The sequence below is a fragment of the Mobula birostris genome, chromosome X (genome assembly GCF_030028105.1).
Source record: "Mobula birostris isolate sMobBir1 chromosome X, sMobBir1.hap1, whole genome shotgun sequence".
Taxonomy (NCBI): Eukaryota; Metazoa; Chordata; class Chondrichthyes; order Myliobatiformes; family Myliobatidae; genus Mobula; species Mobula birostris.
Window position 1 is genome coordinate 64,838,944 of NC_092402.1, and position 22,041 is coordinate 64,860,984.

The window sequence follows — 22,041 nt, forward strand, 5'->3', positions numbered from 1 at the left end:
GCTTTAAGAGGATTGAATTTTAAGCTGCTTATCTCACTGACAGTGGTGCTGTGTAACACTGGCAATGAGTTGGGAGTTGTGGGGGAGGGGGGTAGGTGGTAGCACTGGTGCATGCTCTACCTATCACTATGTGGGTTTCCCCTGGGTGTTTTGGTTCCCTCTCGTGTCATCCAGGCTGAGAGGTTAATTGGCCACTGCAAATTGCCTCTGGTGTGTGGGTGAATGGTAGAATTTGGGGAGTTGGTAGATCAGAGGGAGAGTGGGATTAATGTAGAGTTAGTGTAAATAGGTGGCTGATGATCAGTGTGACCTTTTTCCATGCACTGTATATGAGGGCAGTACTGCGGTGGGAAACCAGAAGGAGGTCGAGTTGATCATGGCTAGTGTCGTGGAGTTGGCAGGAATACTGCTGCTGCTGCTTCTTCGACTGCGACTTGAAATGGTTATTACCGTTTTCCTAGTGACTGTGCTTGGTCTGATTTAGATAGTTGCTTGGGATACATGAAAATCTCGACTTCCAAGTTTTTGCAGGCAACATTTTAGTGCTGCAAAGTTGTTTCTTTTTGGCCATCTTCTTCCTATTAACAGTTGCAATGACAAGTACTACTTGAATGATACTTTATCCAACTGAACCGTTGGAATAGAAGGCATTAAATATTTGGTGTGGGTGGCAAAATAAATCAGTTGAGTTATCATGATTGGAAAATAGTTTCTTGGTAAGCAATGAATGGTGACTGATTTTAATTATAACTTTGGTATGTGACCACTAAGAATTTGGCCTTGACTTCAAGTATGCTGGAGGCAGAACTACATTCCACACTTCTAAACGAAAGGCTCTTCCTGACAAACGTGCCATGCAACTTGTTTTCAGTCTATAAAACACCATGCACACTTGTAAATCTTAACTTTTTAGCTTTGAGCTGACCTGAACAAGCACCTCTAGAGAAAACCAAAATGCAGTCCACAAAGCAGACTGAGCACATCACCGGCAGCCGAGCAAGCTACAGCCGTTCTTCCAGCTCTGAATCTACTAGGACCACAGTTTCAAGTATGAAGACAATGGAGCGAGTTAGTTCCCCATCTTACCAAACTGTCATCAGCACTTCCACTACTTCCACTCAGGATATTGACCCGCTTATCCAAGCAATTCGCCGAGAAGAAAAAGAACAGATTAAGACACTCAACAATCGTTTTGCTGGCTTCATTACCAAGGTAATAAATAATTAAAGTCTTTTACAGAAATATGGCTGAAAATAATAATAATACTAACTTTATTTATATAGCACCTTTCATACATTAAAATGCAGGTTCAAAGATTGTAAAAATAAATCAATGCAGTCATAAAAACCAGAGACAAAATTAAAAATCATAAGACAAACATTATATAGAATAAAATGTAATCAAATATTCCAAATTATATAAATGTAATCAACATCAGCAGGTATTAAGTAATCCTATAATAGGCCAATTAAAAAGTAGGCTTTTAGAAGTGTTTTGAAACACTCCACAGAACTAAACTGGCAATACCTCAGTCAGTAGAGTATTCGAGATTTTTGGTGCATAAGAGCAAACGGCTGCATAACCTGTTCTTATATGTCTTTATGCTTGGCCCTAGGAACATTAAGCAAGCTAGTATTTGTGGATCTAAGATTACAATTGGGGATGTAAGGGGATAGACACTCCAAAATATACAGAGGAACTAGTTTATTCAGAGCCTTATATGCGATTAACAGTATTTTAAAATTGATCCTAAAGGACACAGGCAGCCAGGTGTAATGATGCCAAAACCGACAATGAACTTTCTTTTAGAGAAATGGCTACTTTCGGGTGAAAGGATTTTACTGCTTCGAATCCGTTAGGAATGTGGAATTGTTTCTTTCTTCCAATGTTATCAGAGCTTTGCTTTCTGATTGTTTTGGTATTCTCCAACAACCCCTCACCTCTCCCCACCTGTCCCTTGAATCCTTCCAGGTTCGTTACCTTGAGCAACAAAACAAAGTTTTGGAGACCAAATGGTCTCTCTTGCAGCAGCAGGGAGGCTACAGTTCCAACATTGAGGATATGTACAAGGCATACATCAATGCCCTGACCCAACAGCTGGAAACCTTTAACCAAGACAAGTTACGATTGGACAGTGAGTTAGACCAGATGCACAAGACGGTGACTGGTCTCAAAATCCAGTATGTATCAAATATCAAGTTATCTTTAAGTGTCTGCTCTCATTATGTGAAAGATGTAAACCATGGAATCAAAACAGTTTGCAGCATTGAAAGAGGTCACCCAGCCGTTGTAGTTGTATTTGCTCTTTGATAAGCAATCCCAATTTCTCTCTTCACTACCCATATCACCTACTTTCACTGTTTTCCCACTCTTTCTTAAACAGAGAGAAATGCCTCTTACTAACGTTTTCCCCTGATTCACCCAACTCCCTGAAAGGTATCTCTAGCTACAGTCTTATCTCCTTAAGAAGCAGAATATGATTAGGGATGGTCAGCATGGATTTGTCAAGGGCAGGTCGTGCCTTATGAGCCTGATTGAATACTTTGAGGATGTAACAAAACACATTGATGAAGGTAGAACAGTAGATGTAGTGTATATGCATCTCAGTAAGGCATTTGATAAGGTTCCCCATGCCAGGCTCCTTCAGAATGTAAGCAGGCATGGGGTCCAAGGAGACCTTGCTTTGTGGATCAAGAATTGGCTTGCCCACAGAAGGCAAAGTGTGGTTGTGGATGGTTCATATTCTGCATGGAGGACGGTGACCAATGGTGTTCTGCAGGGATCTGTTCTGGGACCCCTCCTCTTTGTGATTTTTATAAATGACCTGGATGAAGAAGTAGAAGGGTGAGTTAGTAAGTTTGCTGATGACACAAAGTTGGGGGTGTTGTGGACAGTCTGGAGGAGAGTCAAAGGTTACAGCGGGACATTGATAGGATGCAGAACTGGGCTGAGAAGTGGCAGATGGAGTTCAACCCAGGTAAGTGTGAAGTGGTTCATTTTTGAAGGTCAAATTTGAAGGCAGAATATAATGTTAAGGGTGTGGAGGATCAGAGAGATCTTGGGGTCCATGTCCTAGGACACTCAAAGCTGCTGTGCAGGTTGACAGTGTTGTTAAGAAGGCGTATGGTGTGTTGGCCTTCATCAGTCGTGGGATTGAATTCAACAGCCATGAGTTAATGTTACAGTTATACAAGACCTTGGTCAGACTCCACTTGGAGTACTGTGTTCAGTTCTGGTCACCTCACTACAGGAAGGATGTGGAAACCATAGAAAGGGTGCAGAGGAGATTTACAAGGATGTTGCCTGGATTGGGGAGCATGCCCTATGAGAATAGGTTGAATGAACTTGGCCTTTTCTCCTTGGATGAAGGGAGGATGAGAGGTGACCTGATAGAGGTGTAGAAGAAGATGAGAGACATTGATCAGGTGGATAGCCAGAGGCTTTTTCCCCAGGGTTGAAATGGTTAACATGAGGGGGCATAGTTTTAAGGTGTTTGGAAGTAGGTACAGAGGGAATGTCTGGGATAAGTTTTTCACACAGAGAGTGGTGGGTGCGTGGAATGCACTGCCAGCAGTGGTGGTGGAAGCCAATACAACAGGGTCTTTTAAGAGACTCTTAGGTACATGGAGCTTAGGAAAATAGAGGGCTATGTGGTAGGGATATTCTGGGCAGTTTCTAGAGTAGGTTACATAGTCAGCACAACATTGTGGGCTGAAGGGCCTGTAATATGCTGCAGATGTCTATGTTCCTTCCCAAGCCCAATGGTCCAGTAGTCAACTGTGTTATTTCTATAAAGTTCAAGGTTCAGAAACATGATGTGCCCACATTACTCTCTGATCAGCTCAGCTCAGTTGGTGCATGCTCTTTTTTAAGCAACAGATGCAGTTTGATGTTTGTATTGTGATGAAAGGGGTTTCTAAGTGCTTCTTAGCAAGCTGTGCAACATACTGTAAGCTCAATATGCTATTGCAATGGTTTGGAAGTCATCTCTGGGTTATCAGTTTTGGTTTCAAACTTGCTACAGTATTAATGCAACCTGGTGGAAAATTCAGATTTAGAAAGCTGTTGCTTGTCATGTTAACAAATGACCAATCGTCCATTCATACTCTTGCTCCTGTGTGTAGATAGAAATGGGGCTATTAATATAATTCAGAATTGCTGTTAAAAATTTGGCAGTAGTAACTGCAGTGTGCTGACAGGCACAAAAGTGCGTCAGATTATTTTAAATTATGGTTTATTCTACTTCTTTAAAACATAATTTTGGCTACAAAATAGTTTCTGGAAGAAAAGGTACACTTCATTTAAAGGGAAATATGAAAATATCCTTTCTGCTTGGGCAATAACATAATATACAGGAGGAATATGAAGGTGAGGTGTAGCAAGAAAAGATGTATCACAACACACAAATACTTTCAGTATGTACACTCCCTGCTCCCATTGTTCTCTGGAAGAAAGTATCTGTTGTGAATTTTCCACCTCCCTTATGACTGCACTTGGCAGACTAAATACGTCCGGGTTTTATTCAATGTTCTTTTTCACATGTTTCTATATTTAAACTAGGACCCTTTATAGGGGGATGGACAATATTGAGAGAGCTGCTGCATAATGTACAATGCAGGCTAGTTGGAGAAAACATTACAGATATTGTGTTCTCAGGGCTCTTGCACAATAAGCTGATATGCCCAGAACCCCCTTAACTGATGACTAGAGCATTGGTAATAGCTGTTAAAGAAGCATATTAAAAGCTCCTCCATGTTAGCACACATGCAGGTATGTAAAATGGTGTAGATCACTCGTCTGAGTGTTACTGGTACCATGTAACCCAGTACTACCTGTCGCACGGTCGGGTGGTCGGCGACTAAACCGGCTCCCCCGCCAGGCTTGCCTGGTGAGGGGTGTGGCTAGACACCCTGCAGGACGACAAACAAGACCCGTTAAAGGGCGGATGAACCCTCTCGTAGGGTCAACGGCCATCTAGCAAACACGTGCCGTGAAGCTCGGAAAGGGCATCCCTTGCATCGAATCTTGGTCTAGCCATTCACTGCAACAGAACTTCCCCCAGCCGTCTTGGACCCCACCATGCTGCTGGATCCAGGAGGGGATGTCGAGAGGGTGGGTCTGGACCTGTGCAACCCCCTACTCACCTAAAATCCATTCATGCACACGCTATTCCTTTCTGAGGAGTGGGGTATAAACCCCACTAACTGACTGAAAGGAACCATCATCATCCTATGGGATGGATAGCCAGAGAGAGAAGCTTTTATGAAAATAGTTTTTACTAGTTTAAAGAGAATTTTTTTATGTGTTTCCCAATATATTAACATCGAAACATAGAAACATAGAAAATAGGTGCAGGAGTAGGCCATTCAGCCCTTCGAGCCTGCACCACCATTCAGTAGGATCATGGCTGATCATCCAACTCAGAACCCTGTACCTGCCTTCCCTCCATACCCCCTGATCCCTTTAGCCACAAGGGCCATATCTAACTCCCTCTTAAATACAGCCAATGAACTGGCCTCAACTGTTTCCTGTGGCAGAGAATTCCACAGATTCACCACTCTCTGTGTGAAGAAGTTTTTCCTCATCTCCGTCCTAAAAGGCTTCCCCTTTATCCTCAAACTGTGACCCCTCGTTCTGGACTTCCCCAGCATCGGGAACAATCTTCCTGCATCTAGCCTGTCCAATCCCTTTAGGATTTTATACGTTTCAATAAGATCCTCCCTCAATTTTCTAAATTCCAGAGAGTATAAGCCTAGTCGATCCAGTCTTTCATCATATGAAAGTCCTGCCATCCCAGGAATCAATCTGGTGAACCTTCTTTGTACTCCCTCTATGGCAAGGATGTCTTTCCTCAGATTAGGGGACCAAAACTACACACAATACTCCAGGTGTGGTCTCACCAAGGCCTTGTACAACTGCAGTAGTACCTCCCTGCTCCTGTACTCGAATCCTCTCGCTATAAATGCCAGCATACCATTTGCCTTTTTCTCATTCCCAATTGTCTGATCTACAAAGGAAATAATAATTTAATGTAGGTACTCTTCACTGAGGCCTAGTTGAGGGCATTTCTTGCCTTTGACTCATGGATTTAAACATCACACTGGGAGTTTCAGCATATCTAACCTGAGGTCTTGCTTCACTTTTAATGGGATGCCTTTTAGATAGGATGTTAAATTGAATCAGTTTTAAAGGAATGTTACAGGATAATACCCACCAGTGAATATGAAACCTCAGGCACAAGAAAATCTGCAGATGCTGGAAATCCAGAGCAACACATTCAAAATGCTAGAGGAACTGAGCAAGCCAGGCAACATCTATGGAAAAGAGTACATAGTCGACATTTCAAGCCCCCAGAATCCATCTTCTTTCCGTTTCGATATTATAAGTTGGCAATGAGAAACCAGTCAAACAGCTAATGCTACATCAGCCTTCTGCAAATGCTTGATAGTTTAATAACATTTATGTCATCTCTGACTCTAAATTGTCTTGACTAGGGCTCCAAAAAGGTCTTGCTTTCCTCATATATTCGCACATTTTTAAGATCTGTGGTTTACATTTATATACACTCGATTACACCTGTACACCTGCCCTTTAATGCAAACATCTAATCAGCCAATCATGCAGCAGTAATTCAATGCATAAAAGCATGCAGACATGGTCAAAGATTCATTTGCTGCTCAGACCAAACATCGGAAATGGGGAAGAAATGCGATCTAAGTGACTTTGACCGTGGAATTCTTGTTGGTACAAGACGGGGTGGTTTGACTATCTCAGACACTGCTGATCTCTTAGGATTTTCAAATAGAGCAGTCCCTAGAGTTTACAGAGAATGGTGCAAAAAAACTGGAAAACATCCAGTGCGGAGCAGTTCTGTGGGTGAAAATGTTTTATTGATGAGAACGGACAGGGAAGAACAGCCAGACTGGTTCAAGCTGACGGGAAGGCGACGGTAACTCAAATAAACATGCATTATAACAGTGGTGTGCAAAAGAGCATACGTCGAGCCAAAGTGGATGGGCTACAGCAGCAGAAGCCTACAAACTTACACTCAGTGGCCACTTTATTAGATACAGGACATAACAAATAAAATGGCCAACGAGTGTATTTCTTCATAGCATAGAAGGAGACAATTCAGCACATTAAGTCTATGTGGTTCACAGAGCATCCCTGCGACCTCCGTTCATTTATTTACACCCCTGCAAACTATTCTCCAGCATATGCACAATAACAGCCCCAATTATCCTACTTCCCACATACCAAAGGGTAAAGCACAGTAGCCACTGCTATCAAAACTAATATCCTAGTTCATAAGAGGGTAATCTGATTGTTTGGGTTCCTTTTGTTGTCTATTGTACAGACCTTGGGCTGCTTTTGGCATTCCCATAGCCCTGTTTGTTCTTCTGTAACGAAGAAACAGGCAATGGATTAATACTGCTTTAGGATATTATTAACTTTCTCACTGAAACATTCTAAAGATATGTCGCATTTTGCTATCATAAAAATTGAAGTCATGTATATCCCAAGCTATCCTTTCTTCTATCTCACACTAATGAATCGTGGTAGCTCAAGTTCCCATGGCAAGGCAGAAACTTGTAAGAGAGTGTGTCTCAAATACATGTTATTGTAGGATTGATGTTAGCACATTTTCCGGGAAATAAAATTCCTTTTACTTTTATAAAAGGTATGAAGATGAGATGAATAATCGTGCAGGGATGGAGAATGATTTTGTCACTTTGAAGAAGGTATGTTCTTCAATGATTGTTTTCATACAATGAAAAATAATCTTTACACTCCTGTGCTAAAATTGAATATGTCCTTGTTCAGAGGGTCGATGATTCATATCTGACAAAACATCAGCTTGCGGATTCACTCGATGGACTTATCAGTGAGCTCGACTTCCTGAAACAGGTCTATGAAGAGGTAACATTATAGAGTTTTTACTGGCATTATATAACAATAAAATAGTGATAATATAACAATATAATAACAGTTATTCAAACATATATAGGCTTTTTTTTGTCAAATCACTAATAATGGTTACTCCGAAGACATTTCATCCAGCTTTTCTTACCAACTATAGTAGACAACATTCAAAATATGATTTCTAACATCATAAAATGATGAAAATCTAATATAAAATTACCTGGTGTAACTTTGAGTATCTTTGTCAATGCTTCTTTTATAAACCTAGGCTGAGATATTTTCTCCTAAGATCAATCATTGTGATTATGTACAGAATTACCAATAACAGCTCAATGTGAAATTCCTAGAATGCCACAGTCTGTGCAGTTGCCACACGAAAAACGCAGAGTGCAATAACTGAAACCATATTTCTTTCAAGGGATTTATGACATTATCAAGTGGGTAGAAAACAAGATGCAGGAATGTTTGTGAAGCTATTTTATTGTAAAAATTCGCAGGAAGGTTGCTGCCGTGTGACTACTTACTCTTAACACAGGACAATACACAATAGGTGCACGAGTAGGCCATTCGGCCCTTCAAGCCAGTGCCACCACTCACTGTGATCATGGCTGATCATCCACAATCATCCCATTCCTGCCTTCTCCCGTGTAACCGTGTAAGCGGAACAAGTGCTACACGTGCCCTTACACTTCCTCCCTTACCACCATTCAGGGCCCCAAACAGTCCTTCCAGGTGAGGCGACATTTTACCTGTGAGTCGGCTGGGGTGATATACTGTGTCCGGTGCTCCCGATGTTGCCTTCTATATATTGGCGAGACCCAACGCAGACTGGGAGATCGTTTTGCTGAACACCTACGCTCTGTCCGCCAGAGAAAGCAGGATCTCCCAGTGGCCACACATTTTAATTCCACATCCCATTCCCATTCTGACATGTCTATCCACGGCCTCCTCTACTGTAAAGATGAAGCCACACTCAGGTTGGAGGAACAACACCTTATATTCCATCTGGGTAGCCTCCAACCTGATGGCATGAACATTGACTTCTCTAACTTCCGCTAATGCCCCACCTCCCCCTCGTACCCCATCTGTTACTTATTTTTATACACACATTCTTTCTCTCTCTCTCCTTTTTCTCCCACTGTCCCTCTGAATATACCCCTTGCCCATCCTCTGGGTCCCCCCCCCTTGTCTTTCTCCCCGGACCTCCTGTCCCATGATCCTCTCATATCCTTTTTGCCTATCACCTGTCCAGCTCTTGGCTCCATCCCTCCCCCTCCTGTCTTCTCCTATCATTTGGATCTCCCCCTCCCCCTCCCACTTTCAAACCTCTTACTAACTCTTCCTTCAGTTAGTCTTGACGAAGGGTCTCGGCCTGAAACGTCGACTGCACCTCTTCCTAGAGATGCTGCCTGGCCTGCTGCGTTCACCAGCAACTTTGATGTGTGTTGCCTGCCTTCTCCCCATATCCCTTGACTCCATTTGGTGCATTGCACGCATGCAGATTGAACAAAACAGGACTTAACTTGGTTTTTAACTGTAATTTAAAAACAGCCCTTGTTTGTGTTTATTTACTTAATTGTACCTGTTACGGAAAATGAAGATTTATGGAAATTCTCAATAACTAATCAAAAACATTTGCTTCAGTTTTCAAATACTTTCCAAATACTTTCACTGAGGCCTTCTTTACATGGCACAGTCTATTTTTCTCTTGCACATTGCTTCCTTTCATGAAATGGATCTGGATTCTCAATCTCCCATAATTTTCCACTTTTTTCTGTTTTCGTTCCTGAGGGGATTTTCAGCTTGGTGCTAGCTCAAGTAAGAGGTCATCCCATGTGTCCTAGGAATGAGATTCACCTAGCTTTCTTTTGGTACAGAAGGCCTCTTCAGAATTAATCTAATATTGAAAGGTTAGCACTTACACTGAGGGGGTCAGCGAATAGTCCTCGTGAGGAAACATTGACCCAAATAAATAAATAATGAGATCAGTCCAATTAAATGTAAAGGCCCGTCTACTTAGATACATGTTGGCCACAGCGACCAGGCATTATAGTTATTTTGTTTATTTTCAAGTCCCTAATGAATTTATTTTTCTTTCAATGATACCTAAGGAAATCCACGAACTGCATTCACAAATCAAGGATGTTGCTGTCACTGTTGAACTTAATAACTACCGTGAGCTGGACCTTCAGGAACTTGTTGCTAACATGAAGGAGCAATACGAACTGTTGGCATCTAAGGGTCGTAACGAGGTTCAGGCTGTGTACAAATCCAAGGTAAAGAAATACATCTCTTGTAATTTAAGAAGTTAATTGGGAAGCAGGTGAATTTATATAGTCTTGGGAGGTTAGCCCATCATTCACAAATAAATGCAGTTTATAAGGAAAGAAAGGGATGCATTATGGGCCCCTAGCTGGAAAATGTTCTGTTCCACTGCATTGGGATGTTTATAAAATGAGCTTAAAATTTGCAAAGAAAAATAGCTAAATACATCTGGTATGAAGTTATTGGAGATGATTTTCCAAGCATAATCTCCAACCTTTTCTTAACTCCAATTTTGGATAACTGATATCCAAAGATCTTTGTGATGTTACCTCTCATGAGATTGGCCTTAACCTCCTCAATTATTGCGCTTATTTTATTTTATTTTCCAGTGGGTTCATTCTAAAGATGTGGACACTATTGATAAGGCTATTGTATAGTATTTATTTCTAATTGCCTCCTGAGAAGGTGGTGAGAAAAAAAATCTTTACATTGCTGCAGTCCTTGTGAGGATGGTACCTCCTCCTCAGGAGTTCTGTTGTATGAGGGATGTTAGGCTTTTGATGCAGGGACCATGAAGGAGCAGTAATGAAATTCCTAGTTAGGAATGTGCGTGATTGGCAGGTGTACATGGAGGAGGTGGCATTCCTATGCTCCTGCTCCACTCCTTCATTAATTTGGTAGTTGCTGTTGATTGCAGCTCCATAACTGACAGATCAAATCAACCGTCTGATTCCCTCTTGTCTCACAATTTTCCCTTCTCTGATATTGCTTCCATTTCAGTACAATCAACTCTCCCAGTCTGCTGGGAAATATGATGATGAACTGCGTGTCCTCAAGAGTGACATTACAGACACGGTCAGGAGAATCACAAAAATCAATACTGAAGTAGAAACCCTTAAGAACCAGGTAATGACATCAACACTGATCACTACCAAACATTTTCTGCTCCTTTTCTAATTGATTTTCCTCCCTCTTAATGCCAGACAGGGTAAATACCCTCTGGAACTGCCACCAGTCTATCATTCTTCTTGTTCACCAATAGTACTGGATTTGTATAAAATTAATCTCAAATCACTTATGCCTGTGCAGTCAATAGGCTTGCTCGACAGAGAGACACAAGAGACTGCAGATGCTGGAATCTGAAGCAACAGTCAATCTACTGGAAAAACTCACTGGGTTGACCAACTCCTGGAAGCAGGAGAGAAAGGAATTGTCAACATTTCTGACACCTGGCCTAATGCAGAGTTCTGACCCTAAATGTAGACAATTCCATTCTGCCTATAGACACTGATCAATTCATTGTTCCTCCAGCAGATTGATTGTTGATTGACAGGGAATTATCCAATCATCTCCACTCCAGATGGGAGTAGCATCAAATAGTATGTGCAGCCTTTAGCAAACACAAGTCATTCAAAACCAGCTCTGCCTATTGGTGCACATTGTGTCAAAAGCAGTTTTGTCGACCCCTCGCCCTAAAAGGACATTGTGACCAGTTTACTGACCGAAGCCCCAGAGGCCAAGTAAGGCAAGGCAAGGTAATCTGTCCCATGGTGCCACATTAATAACATTCTTAAGAACTGGAAAAATTTTGTTGCCAACCTCTAACCCAACTGGCATAATAAATTCTGGAGGATGATTCTGGACAATTTGAATCTCTGTGATTGTACTTATGGTGGGATGTTGAGATCGGTTTCAGGTACAGTCTTGGCCAGGGAAGTAATTCAGTCCTCATTTTAAAGTTGAGTATTCCGCCCAATATTTGTCTATTTAGTAAATTAATTGAATTTCTATGATCTGGGAGCCTTCAGGTTCAATTCACTGGAAAGTTTATATTTTCAGTACGCATTTCTTAAGAGATTGGAGTAGACTTTGCTCTGATCTGGGCTACCTGTGAGCATGCCCATACATAATCCCAGATTCTACCCCGACTCAACACATACAAAGTATTAGAGGAACTCAGCAAGTTAGGTTCCAGCTAAGGAGGGGAATAAGCAGTCGATGTTTCAGGCTGAGACCCTTCATCAGGACTTGAAAGGAAGTGAGCAGAATCTAAAATAAAAAAGTGAGGGGAGGGAGCGTAGTACAAGCTGGCAGGTGATAGATAGGACAAGGTGGGTAAGAAAGTAAGAAACTGGGAGGTGATAGGTAAAAAAGGTGAAGGGCTGAAAAAAAAGGAATCTGATAGGAGACGATTGTGGACCATGGAAGATGGGGAAGGAGGAGGGGATCCAGAGGGAGGTGATGGGCGGATGAGAAGAGAAATGGTGAGAGGTTAACTAGACTGGGGAATGGAAAAAGAGAGAAGGAAGGAGGGGAAGCAAAATCACTGGAAGCTGGGGAGAAAGGTGTTCATGCCATCAGGTTGGAGGCTACCCAGACGGAATATGACGGAACTTGAGTTTGACCTCATCATGATAGTAGAGGGTACCATGGGCAGATGTCAGAATGAGAATGGGAAGTCAAATTGAAATGTTAGCCAACAGGAGATCCTGCCTTTTGTGGCGGATAGAGTGAAGGTGCTCAACAAAGCAGTCCTCCAAACTGCACTGGTCTCACCAATGCAGAGGAGGCCCCACTAGGAGCAGCAGATACAGAAGATGACCGCGACAGACTCACAGTTGAATTGTGACCTCACCTGCAAAGACCGTTTGGGGCCCTGAATGGTGGTGAAGGGGGAGGTGTAGGGGCAGGTGTAGCATGTGTCATGCCTGCAGGGGTAAGTGACAGGAGGGAGATCAGTGGGGAGGGCCAAGTGGACGAGAGTCATGTAGAGAGTGATCCTAAGTGGTAGGATTCTGTTGGAGATGGTGGAGGCTATAGAGAACGATGTGCTGGATATGGAGTGGATCCCCTCCCATGAGAGGTCTGCCTCATTCTCTCCTCATCAGTGCAACTCAACATCATTGATTCCTTACTGGTCTAAGCATGGAAGCTGACAACTTCAGTACTAAACAGAGATAGTGACTAGCAGTCAAACAGTTTCCATGGTAACTCCGATGGTCAACTAACTGCAACCTTTTGTGCACAAAGAGATCATATGTCATATTTATTGAAGGGCCAGATCATGGACCCCGAGAGATCAGGCTCATCCTGCCCTTACCACTAGCCAAACATTGCACCTACCCTCTGTCCACCAGAAAAAGCAGGATCTCCTGGTAACCATTCTACTTCCCATTCCCATTCTGACATGTCAGTCCATGGCCTCCTCTACTGCTGCAATGAGGCCACACTCAGGTTGGAGAAACAACACCTTATATTCAGTCCTTGGTGAAGAATTTTGAGAGCAGTGGTCAGCTTCCACCACCGACAGTTTATATGAAGCATTTCAATAACAATGAGGGATCAGACATTTAAACCTTCACATTCCGTTTCAAACAGTAATATCCTATTTGGTCCATTGACCCTTTGAGCTGGTGGGGAAGTGTGGGGATTTATTTTAATTCAAAAGGTTTATTAAAACATGATATACTTTGCCTTTTTGGCCAACAAGCTAAACATTTTATGATCAAGAACATTTTTTCTAACATTTGCATTTTAAAACAAAAATCTATTTAGCGGGTTGCATTAGAAACAGCAATCGCTGAAGCCGAAGAACGAGGAGAGCTAAGTTTGAGAAGCGTCAAGGCTAAGATTTCTGAAAAAGATAATGAAATATTCAAGGCCAAGCAGGAAGCAGCCAAGAAAATGCATGAATACCAGGAACTAATGAACGTCAAAATTGCTCTGGATTTTGAAATTCAAACCTACAGGAAAATGCTGGAGGGAGAGGAGACCAGGTACAAGATATTTATATTCAGTGGGAGGGGTGTGGTTCTGCAAAACCTTGTTGACTAACAATAAGAAAGCTTGTTGAAATTGCTTCCTTGTTAGAAACTATATAACCAACACAGTGTGTTTATAAATAATATATTTATGATTTAGTTTAATGCAGTACAAAGACAAAATGCCTTGCCTTTATACATAGACAACTGACTCACAAAGGAAGTTGCCCAGAAAGACAGACAGCAGCAATATCTATGGCAAGGAATTTCCACTTTCCTATTGATAGCTGCAGAGAAGTATCATAGTGCTGAAATGCCTGGATGCAGTAGTGTTGTTAAGTTGGAGAACAGTTGAAATCATTTAAAAATTCTTGTGGGTAACAAGTCAGGAGGTAAAAATGAAACAATTCGTAAACTCACATTGTAAATGTTTTACATGCATAAAATAAAGATTTGAACAGATACATAAGATAGAAGAAAAGGAGCTGTTATTGGTTTTAATACAAATCATATTTAATTATTTTTTAAGAAGGTAGAATTTTGAAGTAACTGAGGCACAAGATAGGTGGAGGAACAGGTAGTGTTGAGAAAGCAGGGAGTCTGCATAAGGATTGAAGAGACTAGTAAAATTGGCAAAGTGGCAGATGGAATATAGTGTAGGGAAGTGTCTGGTCATGCACTTTGGTAGAAGGAATAAAGGCATAGACTATTTTCTAAATGGGGAGCGAATTCATAAATCAGAGGTGCAAAGGGACTTGTAAGTACCAGTGCAGAATTCCCTAAATGTTAACTTGCAGATTGAGTTGGTAGTACGGAAGGCAAATGTAATGTTGGTGTTCATTTTGAGAGGACTAGAATATAAAGGGAAAGATATAATGTTGAGGCTTTTTAAGGCATTGGGAAGACCACATTTGAAATATTGTGAGCTGTTTTGGGCATCATTTCGAAGAAAGAATGTGCTGGCATTGGAGAAGGTCCAGGGGAGGTTTACGAAAATTATCCTGGGAACGAAAGGGTTAATGTATGAGGAGCACTTGATGGCTGTAGGCCTGTATTCACTAGAGTTTAGAAGAGTGAGGGGTGATCTCATTGAAACCATCTGAATATCGAAAGGCCTAGACAGAGTGGACGTGGAGAGGATGTTTCCAATAGTGGTTAGGTCTATGACCAAAGGGCACAACCTTGGATTGTAAGAATGTCCTTTTAGAACAGAGATAAGGAGGAATTGCTTTAGTCAGATGGTGCTGAGTCTGTGGAATTCGTTGCCACAGATGGTTGTGGAGGCCATGTCATTGGGTATATTTAAAGCAGAGGGTGATAGGTTCTTAATTAGCAGGGGTGCAAAGGTTATGGGGAGAAGGCAGGAGAATGAGGTTGAGAGGGAAAATAAATCAGCCATGATGGAATGACAGAGTAGGTGTGATGGGTTAGTTGGTCTTATGGAATGATCATCCACACAAATAGTTATAATTAAATTTAATTACCAGGTAGGTCATTAAACAGTAATTATGGACTTCTGTGCCATCAAAAACTCATTTGTATTTCATTCAACAAGATATAAGATTTTCATGCTTTTGTTACAACTGTTTTAATCATTTTAATCTGAAAATGACATTTGGAAAATAGTGGCCTCTGTGGAAAAAAGCAGGAATCACTGGCAGCAACAGAAGGAAGAGCAGTAGATGTAGTGTATATGGATTGCGGCAAGGTATTTGACAATGTACCCCATGCAAGGCTTATTGAGAAAGTAAGGAGGCATGGGATCCAAGGGGACATTGCTTTGTGGATCCAGAACTGGCTTTCCCACAGAAGACAAAGAGTGGTTGTAGACGGTTCATATTCTGCATGGAGGTTGGCCACCAGTGGTGTGCCTCAGGGATCTATTCTGGGACCCCTATTCTTCATGATTATTATAAATGACCTGGATGAGGAAGTGGAGGGATGGGTTAGTAAATTTGCTGATGACACAAAGGTTGGGGGTGTTGTGGATAGTGTGGAGGGCTGTCAGAGGTCACAGTGGGACATTGATAGGATGCAAAACTGGGCTGAGTGGTGGCAGATGGAGTTCAACCCAGATAACTGTGAGGTGGTTCATTTTGGTAGGTTAAGTATGATGGCAGAATATAGTATTAATGGTGAGACTCTTGGCAGTTTGTAGAATCAGAGGGATCTTGGAGTCCGAGTCCATAGGACACTAAAAGCTGCTGTGCAGGTTGACTCTGTGGTTAAGAAAGCATACGGTGCATTGGTCTTCATCAATTGTAGGACTGAGTTTAGGAGCCGGGAAGTAATGTTGCAGCTATATAGGACCCTGGTCAGACCCCACTTGGAGTACTGTGCTCAATTCTGGTCGCCTCACTACAGGAAGGACATGGAAACCATTGAAAGGGTGCAGAGGAGATTTACAAGGATATTGTCTGGATTGGGGAGCATGCCTTATGAGAATAGGTTGAGTGAACTCGGCCTTTATTCGTTGGAGTGATGGAGGATGAGAGGTGACCTGATAGAGGTGTACAAGATGATGAGAGGCATTGATCGTGTGGTTAGTCAGAGGCTTTTTCCCAGGGCTGAAATGGCTAACATGAGAGGGCACAGTTTTAAGGTGCTTGGAAGTAGGTACAGAGGAGATGTCAGGGGTAAGTTTTTTACACGGAGAGTGGTGAGTGTGTGGAATGGGCTGCCGGTGACGGTGGTGGAGGCGGATACGATAGGGTCTTTTAAGAGACTCCTGGACAGGTACATAGAGCTCAGAAAAATAGAGGGCTATGGGTAACCCTTTGGGCCGAAGAGCCTGTATCGTGCTGTAGACTTTCTATGTTTCTATTTTTCTAACTTCTAAATTTCTGCATTTTAGTGTGAATGAGGAGTCTAGAAATTGTAGTTATTTTCCTTGGGTAACACAATGAATGCGATAGTTTCATGGTCAGTGAAATGGCAAAATCGATGCCTTTTAATAATGTAAATTCTGATACTTTATGGAGCTGTTTTGTAAATTATTTCAGAAAATGATGGCTGTCCATTTGCTGTGATTGACAGATGTTTGGATTCTTAAGGGATACAGGAATGGCATAGGGTGACGAGTTGAGTAGAGGATGATCTTCTTGAATAACCGAGCAGACAGGAGGAGCTGTGTTGCCCGCTCTTTTTTATGCTCCTTGTGATTTTGTATTCTACTCTTCTGAACCAGTAGACTGGAGTTCAGAGAAATTACTACTTCTTGTCAAAGATTCTCCTTGCCAAACAGACTTCAAGCATGTTATTTAAACCCGATGAGTTAATAGGATACATTGAGAATAACAGTAGAAATGTGAAAGTAGGGTTTGCAAAGCAGATATTTGTAGAGCTGAAGTTCAGAACATTAATTTTGGTTGTGGGTATTCTTTGAGACTATGTTGCTTCTTAAACATTGTACAGTGTTTTTCAAGCTCTACTTACATCATAAACTTTTGTTTACAGGATTGGTCAGAAACCAAAGGCAATTCTTCATCTTAACACCACACCAATGGTATCAGGTAAGTTGTTCTGCTTTGTAGTAAAATTCAGCTCATACTCAAGCCAAACCCAACATAGGATTGAGCCATAAGGAAGAACTCATTCAGCGTCATGAACTCATTGTCCCCAAGACTTGGCGGTGGCAAGGTAAAGAAACAACACACATTTGCCCCTCCTGAGCTCTTTTTCATCATGCTTGGTGGTTCTCTGGGTACAGAAAGGATGTCATTAAGCTGGAAACGATGCAAAAAACATTCATAAAGGTGTTAACTGAACTGGAGAGCTTGATTTATAAGGTGAGACTGGATAATTATTTCAATGGTAAAAGATTGCAGCATGCTGCTGTGCAGAAGGACTTGGCAGCGCTTGTGCATGAATCACAGAAGGTTGGTTTGCAGGTGCAGCAGGCTATCAAGAAGGCAAATGGAATATCGACCTTCATTGCTAGAGGGCTTTAATTTAAGCGCAGGGAGGTTACACTGCAACTGTACAGGGTACTGGTGAGGCTGCACCTGGAGTACTGCATGCAGTTCTGGTCTCCTTACTTGATAGATAGATAGATAGATAGATATACTTTATTAATCCTGAGGGAAATTTGGTTTTGCTACAGCCGCACCAACCAAGAATAGAGCATAAATATAGCAATATAAAAAACCTCAACAATCAAACACCAAAATGCAAACTATGCCAGATGGAAAATAAGTCCAGGACCAGTCTATTGGCTCTTGAGCTCTTGTCTATTGAGGAAGGATATACTGGCTTTGGAGGTGGTGCAGAGGAGGTTCACCAGGTTGATTACAGAGATGAGGGGGTTAGACTATGAGGAGAGATTGAGTCACCTGGGACTGTACTTGCTGGAATTTAGAATGAGAGGAGATCTTACAGAAACATATGAAATTATGAAAAGGATAGATAAGATAGAGGTAGGAAAGTTGTCTCCATTGGTAGGTGAGACTAAAACTAGGGGACATAGTCTCAAGATTCAGGGGAGTAGATTTAGGACGGAGATGAGGATGAACTGTTTTTCCAGAGAGTGGTGAATCTGTGGAATTCTCTGCCCGATGAAGCAGTGGAGGCTACCTCAGTAAGTATATTTAAGACAAGGTTGGATAGATTTCTGCATAGTAGGGGAACTAAGGGATATGGGGGAAAGGCAGGTATGTGGAGATGAGTCCATGGCCAGATCAGCCATGATCTTATTGAATGGCAGAGCAGGCTTAACGGGCCAGATGGTCTACTCCTGCTCCTATTTCTTATGTTCTTAATGTTCTTCTAAGTTGTAACTTTATTCCCTGTAGCATAGAAGGCCAAGGGGTGACCTTTCAGAGTTTCATAAAATCACAAAGAGCATAGATAAGGTGAATGGTCATAGCCTTTATCCCAAAGTAAGGGAGTCTAAAATTCAAGGACAGAGGTTTAAGGTGAGGGTAATGAGTTAAAAGGGATCCAAAGGGTGACCTTTTCCACACAGGTGGTGGGTGTATGGAAGGAGCTGCCAGAGGAAGTGAGAGAGGTGGAGAAAATTACAATGTTTAAAAAACAGACAGTAAACTCCAGAGGAGTATGGGCCAAATGTGGAGAAACGGGATCAGCTCAAGTATACACTTGGTCAGCCTGAATGGGTTGGGCCAAAGGGCCTGGGTTATGCTGTGTGTCTCTAAACCCTCAGTGGCCCCTGGTGTCTAACCACCAGGGACATGGCTGAGAGTCTGGGAGGCTATCTTGTAAGTGTCAGACCAGGCCAAGAAAGTGAAAAGGGAATGCAGTTACATGAGGCAGAAGAGAAATTACACAAAAATAAAGCTATAATAGCTTTTGATTTCTCTGTGAACATTCATGAATTAACCTTTTCTACTTCATTTCCTCTAGACTTTGGAAGTTCCAGTTCATCATATTCCAGAAGTTATTCAACTGAGCACCAGGAAGTCGCAGGGAATATGCAAAATTTCTCCAGTGGCTCAACTGGAAGGAAAGCAGTCATGGTGAAAACAGTTCAGGCAGTTGAAAGAAAAACAAATTGAAAACAGCAAATGGTGACCAGTTTTAAACACAATGTACCAAATAAGAAGTAACAACACACATAAAGAAACTTCCTTTTAATTATAATAATCAAGACAACTCATTCTTCTCTCCATTTCATTAGTGTGAGTTACACATGTGGTTAGTATCTTCCTGGGCTAAAATTGTTAAATCAATTCCATTGCCATTTTTCCTCATGCCATTTCATCCTTCAGGGCTTTATGGTAATACTGGATATTAATAATCTTTGTCAGAATCAGAAAAATTAAAATGTTCCGAAATAATTGACCATCAAATTCTCTGAATAGAATATTAAATCGTAAAAAACTTACAGTGATTGTATCAAGGGAAGAATGAAAAGATAATTATACTTTCACTGGGCTATTCTTTGATCGAAATTCTTAAGATTGCTTCTGAGTGTCAATTAAATGTAAACACTGATGCTTCATGTTATATTAACTTGCAACTTTGCCTTCGTATAATAAACTTCATTCCAATGACAAACTTCTGTTGAATGCATCACAAATGTACACAAGAAAAGTGCGTGATGCACTCACTCGGACCACTAGTTATTGTAGAACATCAAAGTCAAATATATTGTCCTACGCACAAGTACATGTGTGCACAGGTGCAATGAAAAACTCACTTGTAGCAGTATCAGGAGCACACAGGACTAGAAACGCAACATTCTTAAGAAAATTCAGAATCACAATTTTCATGACTTACTTATATGATGTGAAATTTGTTGTTTTCTGACGGTAGCATAATGCAAAGACATAAAATTACTGCAAATTACAAAAAAATGTTAAGGGTGCATGGAGAAGATATATTACAAAAAAGGTTATACAAGTAAAAAAAAACACAATTAGAAAAAATAAGCTGTGAGCTTTTTTCTGACATATAGTCATAGTCATAGTCATACTTTACTGATCCTGGGGGAAATTGGTTTTTGTTACAGTTGCACCATAAATAATTAAATAGTAATAAAACCATAAATAGTTAAATAGTAATATGTAAATTATGCCAGGAAATAAGTCCAGGACCAGCCTATTGGCTCAGGGTGTCTGACCCTCCAAGGGAGGAGTTGTAAAGTTTGATGGCCACAGGCAGGAATGACTTCCTATGACGCTCAGTGTTGCATCTCGGTGGAATGAGTCTCTGGCTGAATGTACTCCTGTGCCCACCCAGTACATTATGTAGTGGATGGGAGACATTGTCCAAGATGGCATGCAACTTGGACAGCATCCTCTTTTCAGACACCACCGTCAGAGAGTCCAGTTCCATCCCCACAACATCTCTGGCCTTAGGAATGAGTTTGTTGATTCTGTTGGTGTCTGCTACCCTCAGCCTGTTGCCCCAGCACACAACAAAAAAACATGATCGCACTGGCCACCACAGACTCGTAGAACATCCTCAGCCTCGTCAGGCAGATGTTAAAGGACCTCAGTCTCCTCAGGAAATAGAGATGGCTCTGACCCTTCTTGTAGACAGCCTCAGTGTTCTTTGACCAGTCCAGTTTATTGTCAATTCGTATCCCCAGGTATTTGTAATCCTCCACCATGTCCACACTGACCCCCTGGATAGAAACGGGGGTCACTGGTACCTTAGCTCTCCTCAGGTCTACCACCAGCTCCTTAGTCTTTCTCACATTAAGCTGCAGATAATTCTGCTCACACCATGTGACAAAGTTTCCCACTGTAGCCCTGTACTCAGCCTCCTCTCCCTTGCTGATGCATCCAACTATGGCAGGGTCATCAGAAAACTTCAAACCTCCAAGTTCAAATTTATTATCAAGATACACGCACTGTATGTCACCATATATAACCCTGAGATCCATTTTCTTGCAGACATTCAGAGTAAATACAAAGAAACACAATAGAATCAATGAAAAACTGCACCTAACAAGATGGACAAACAACCAATATGCAAAAGACATCAAACCATGCAAATGCAAAAAGAAAAAAAATGACTTACATGGACATAATGGGTCAAATGTGCCATAAATTTCTATGATTCTATATCAAAGAAATTCATACATAGCTCAGCAGAGCCAAAAACTTTATGAATTCAGGAAATTTGCAATTGTATCCTTTTCTGAAGCCAATATACTATACATTTGTTGCCCAAATGAACTGAAGAGGTTTTGTGTTGTCGATATTTGTTTTGAGAATGAAAGGAGAGCTTAAAAGTCAAAGAAGAACCATTGGCTTTTGTGCCTAGTAGCAGTAGTGTCCATCACCATGGACCCCCACCATTCAGGCCATCTTCTCTTCTCACTACTACCATCAGGCAGAAGATACAGGAACCTTAGATCTCATGCCACCAGGTTCAGGAAGAGTTATTACCCTGCAACCAACAAGCTCGTAAACTAGTGTGGATAACTTTGTTCACCTCAACACTGAAAAAACTGACTGTACAAAGTTCAAAGTAAATTTATTATCAAAGTACATATATGTCACCATATGCAACTCAGATTCATTTTCTTGCAGGCATACTCAATAAATCCATAATAGAATAATAACCATAATAGAATCAATGAAAGACCACACCAACTTGGACATACAACCACTGTGCAAAAGAC

General features: G+C 41.5%; 1 protein-coding gene across 1 annotated transcript; it reads left to right on the forward strand.

The window, feature by feature from the left end:
- Positions 1–861: 861 nt before the first annotated feature.
- LOC140191941 (keratin, type II cytoskeletal 8-like) lies at positions 862–19,964 on the forward strand. The gene is made up of 9 exons (XM_072249842.1): positions 862–1,212; positions 1,972–2,180; positions 7,682–7,742; positions 7,825–7,920; positions 10,035–10,199; positions 10,969–11,094; positions 13,744–13,964; positions 17,406–17,461; positions 19,311–19,964. The coding sequence occupies exons 1-9, from the start codon at positions 955–957 to the stop codon at positions 19,460–19,462; spliced, it is 1,344 nt and encodes a 447-aa protein (XP_072105943.1). The 5' UTR covers positions 862–954; the 3' UTR covers positions 19,463–19,964.
- Positions 19,965–22,041: the final 2,077 nt, after the last annotated feature.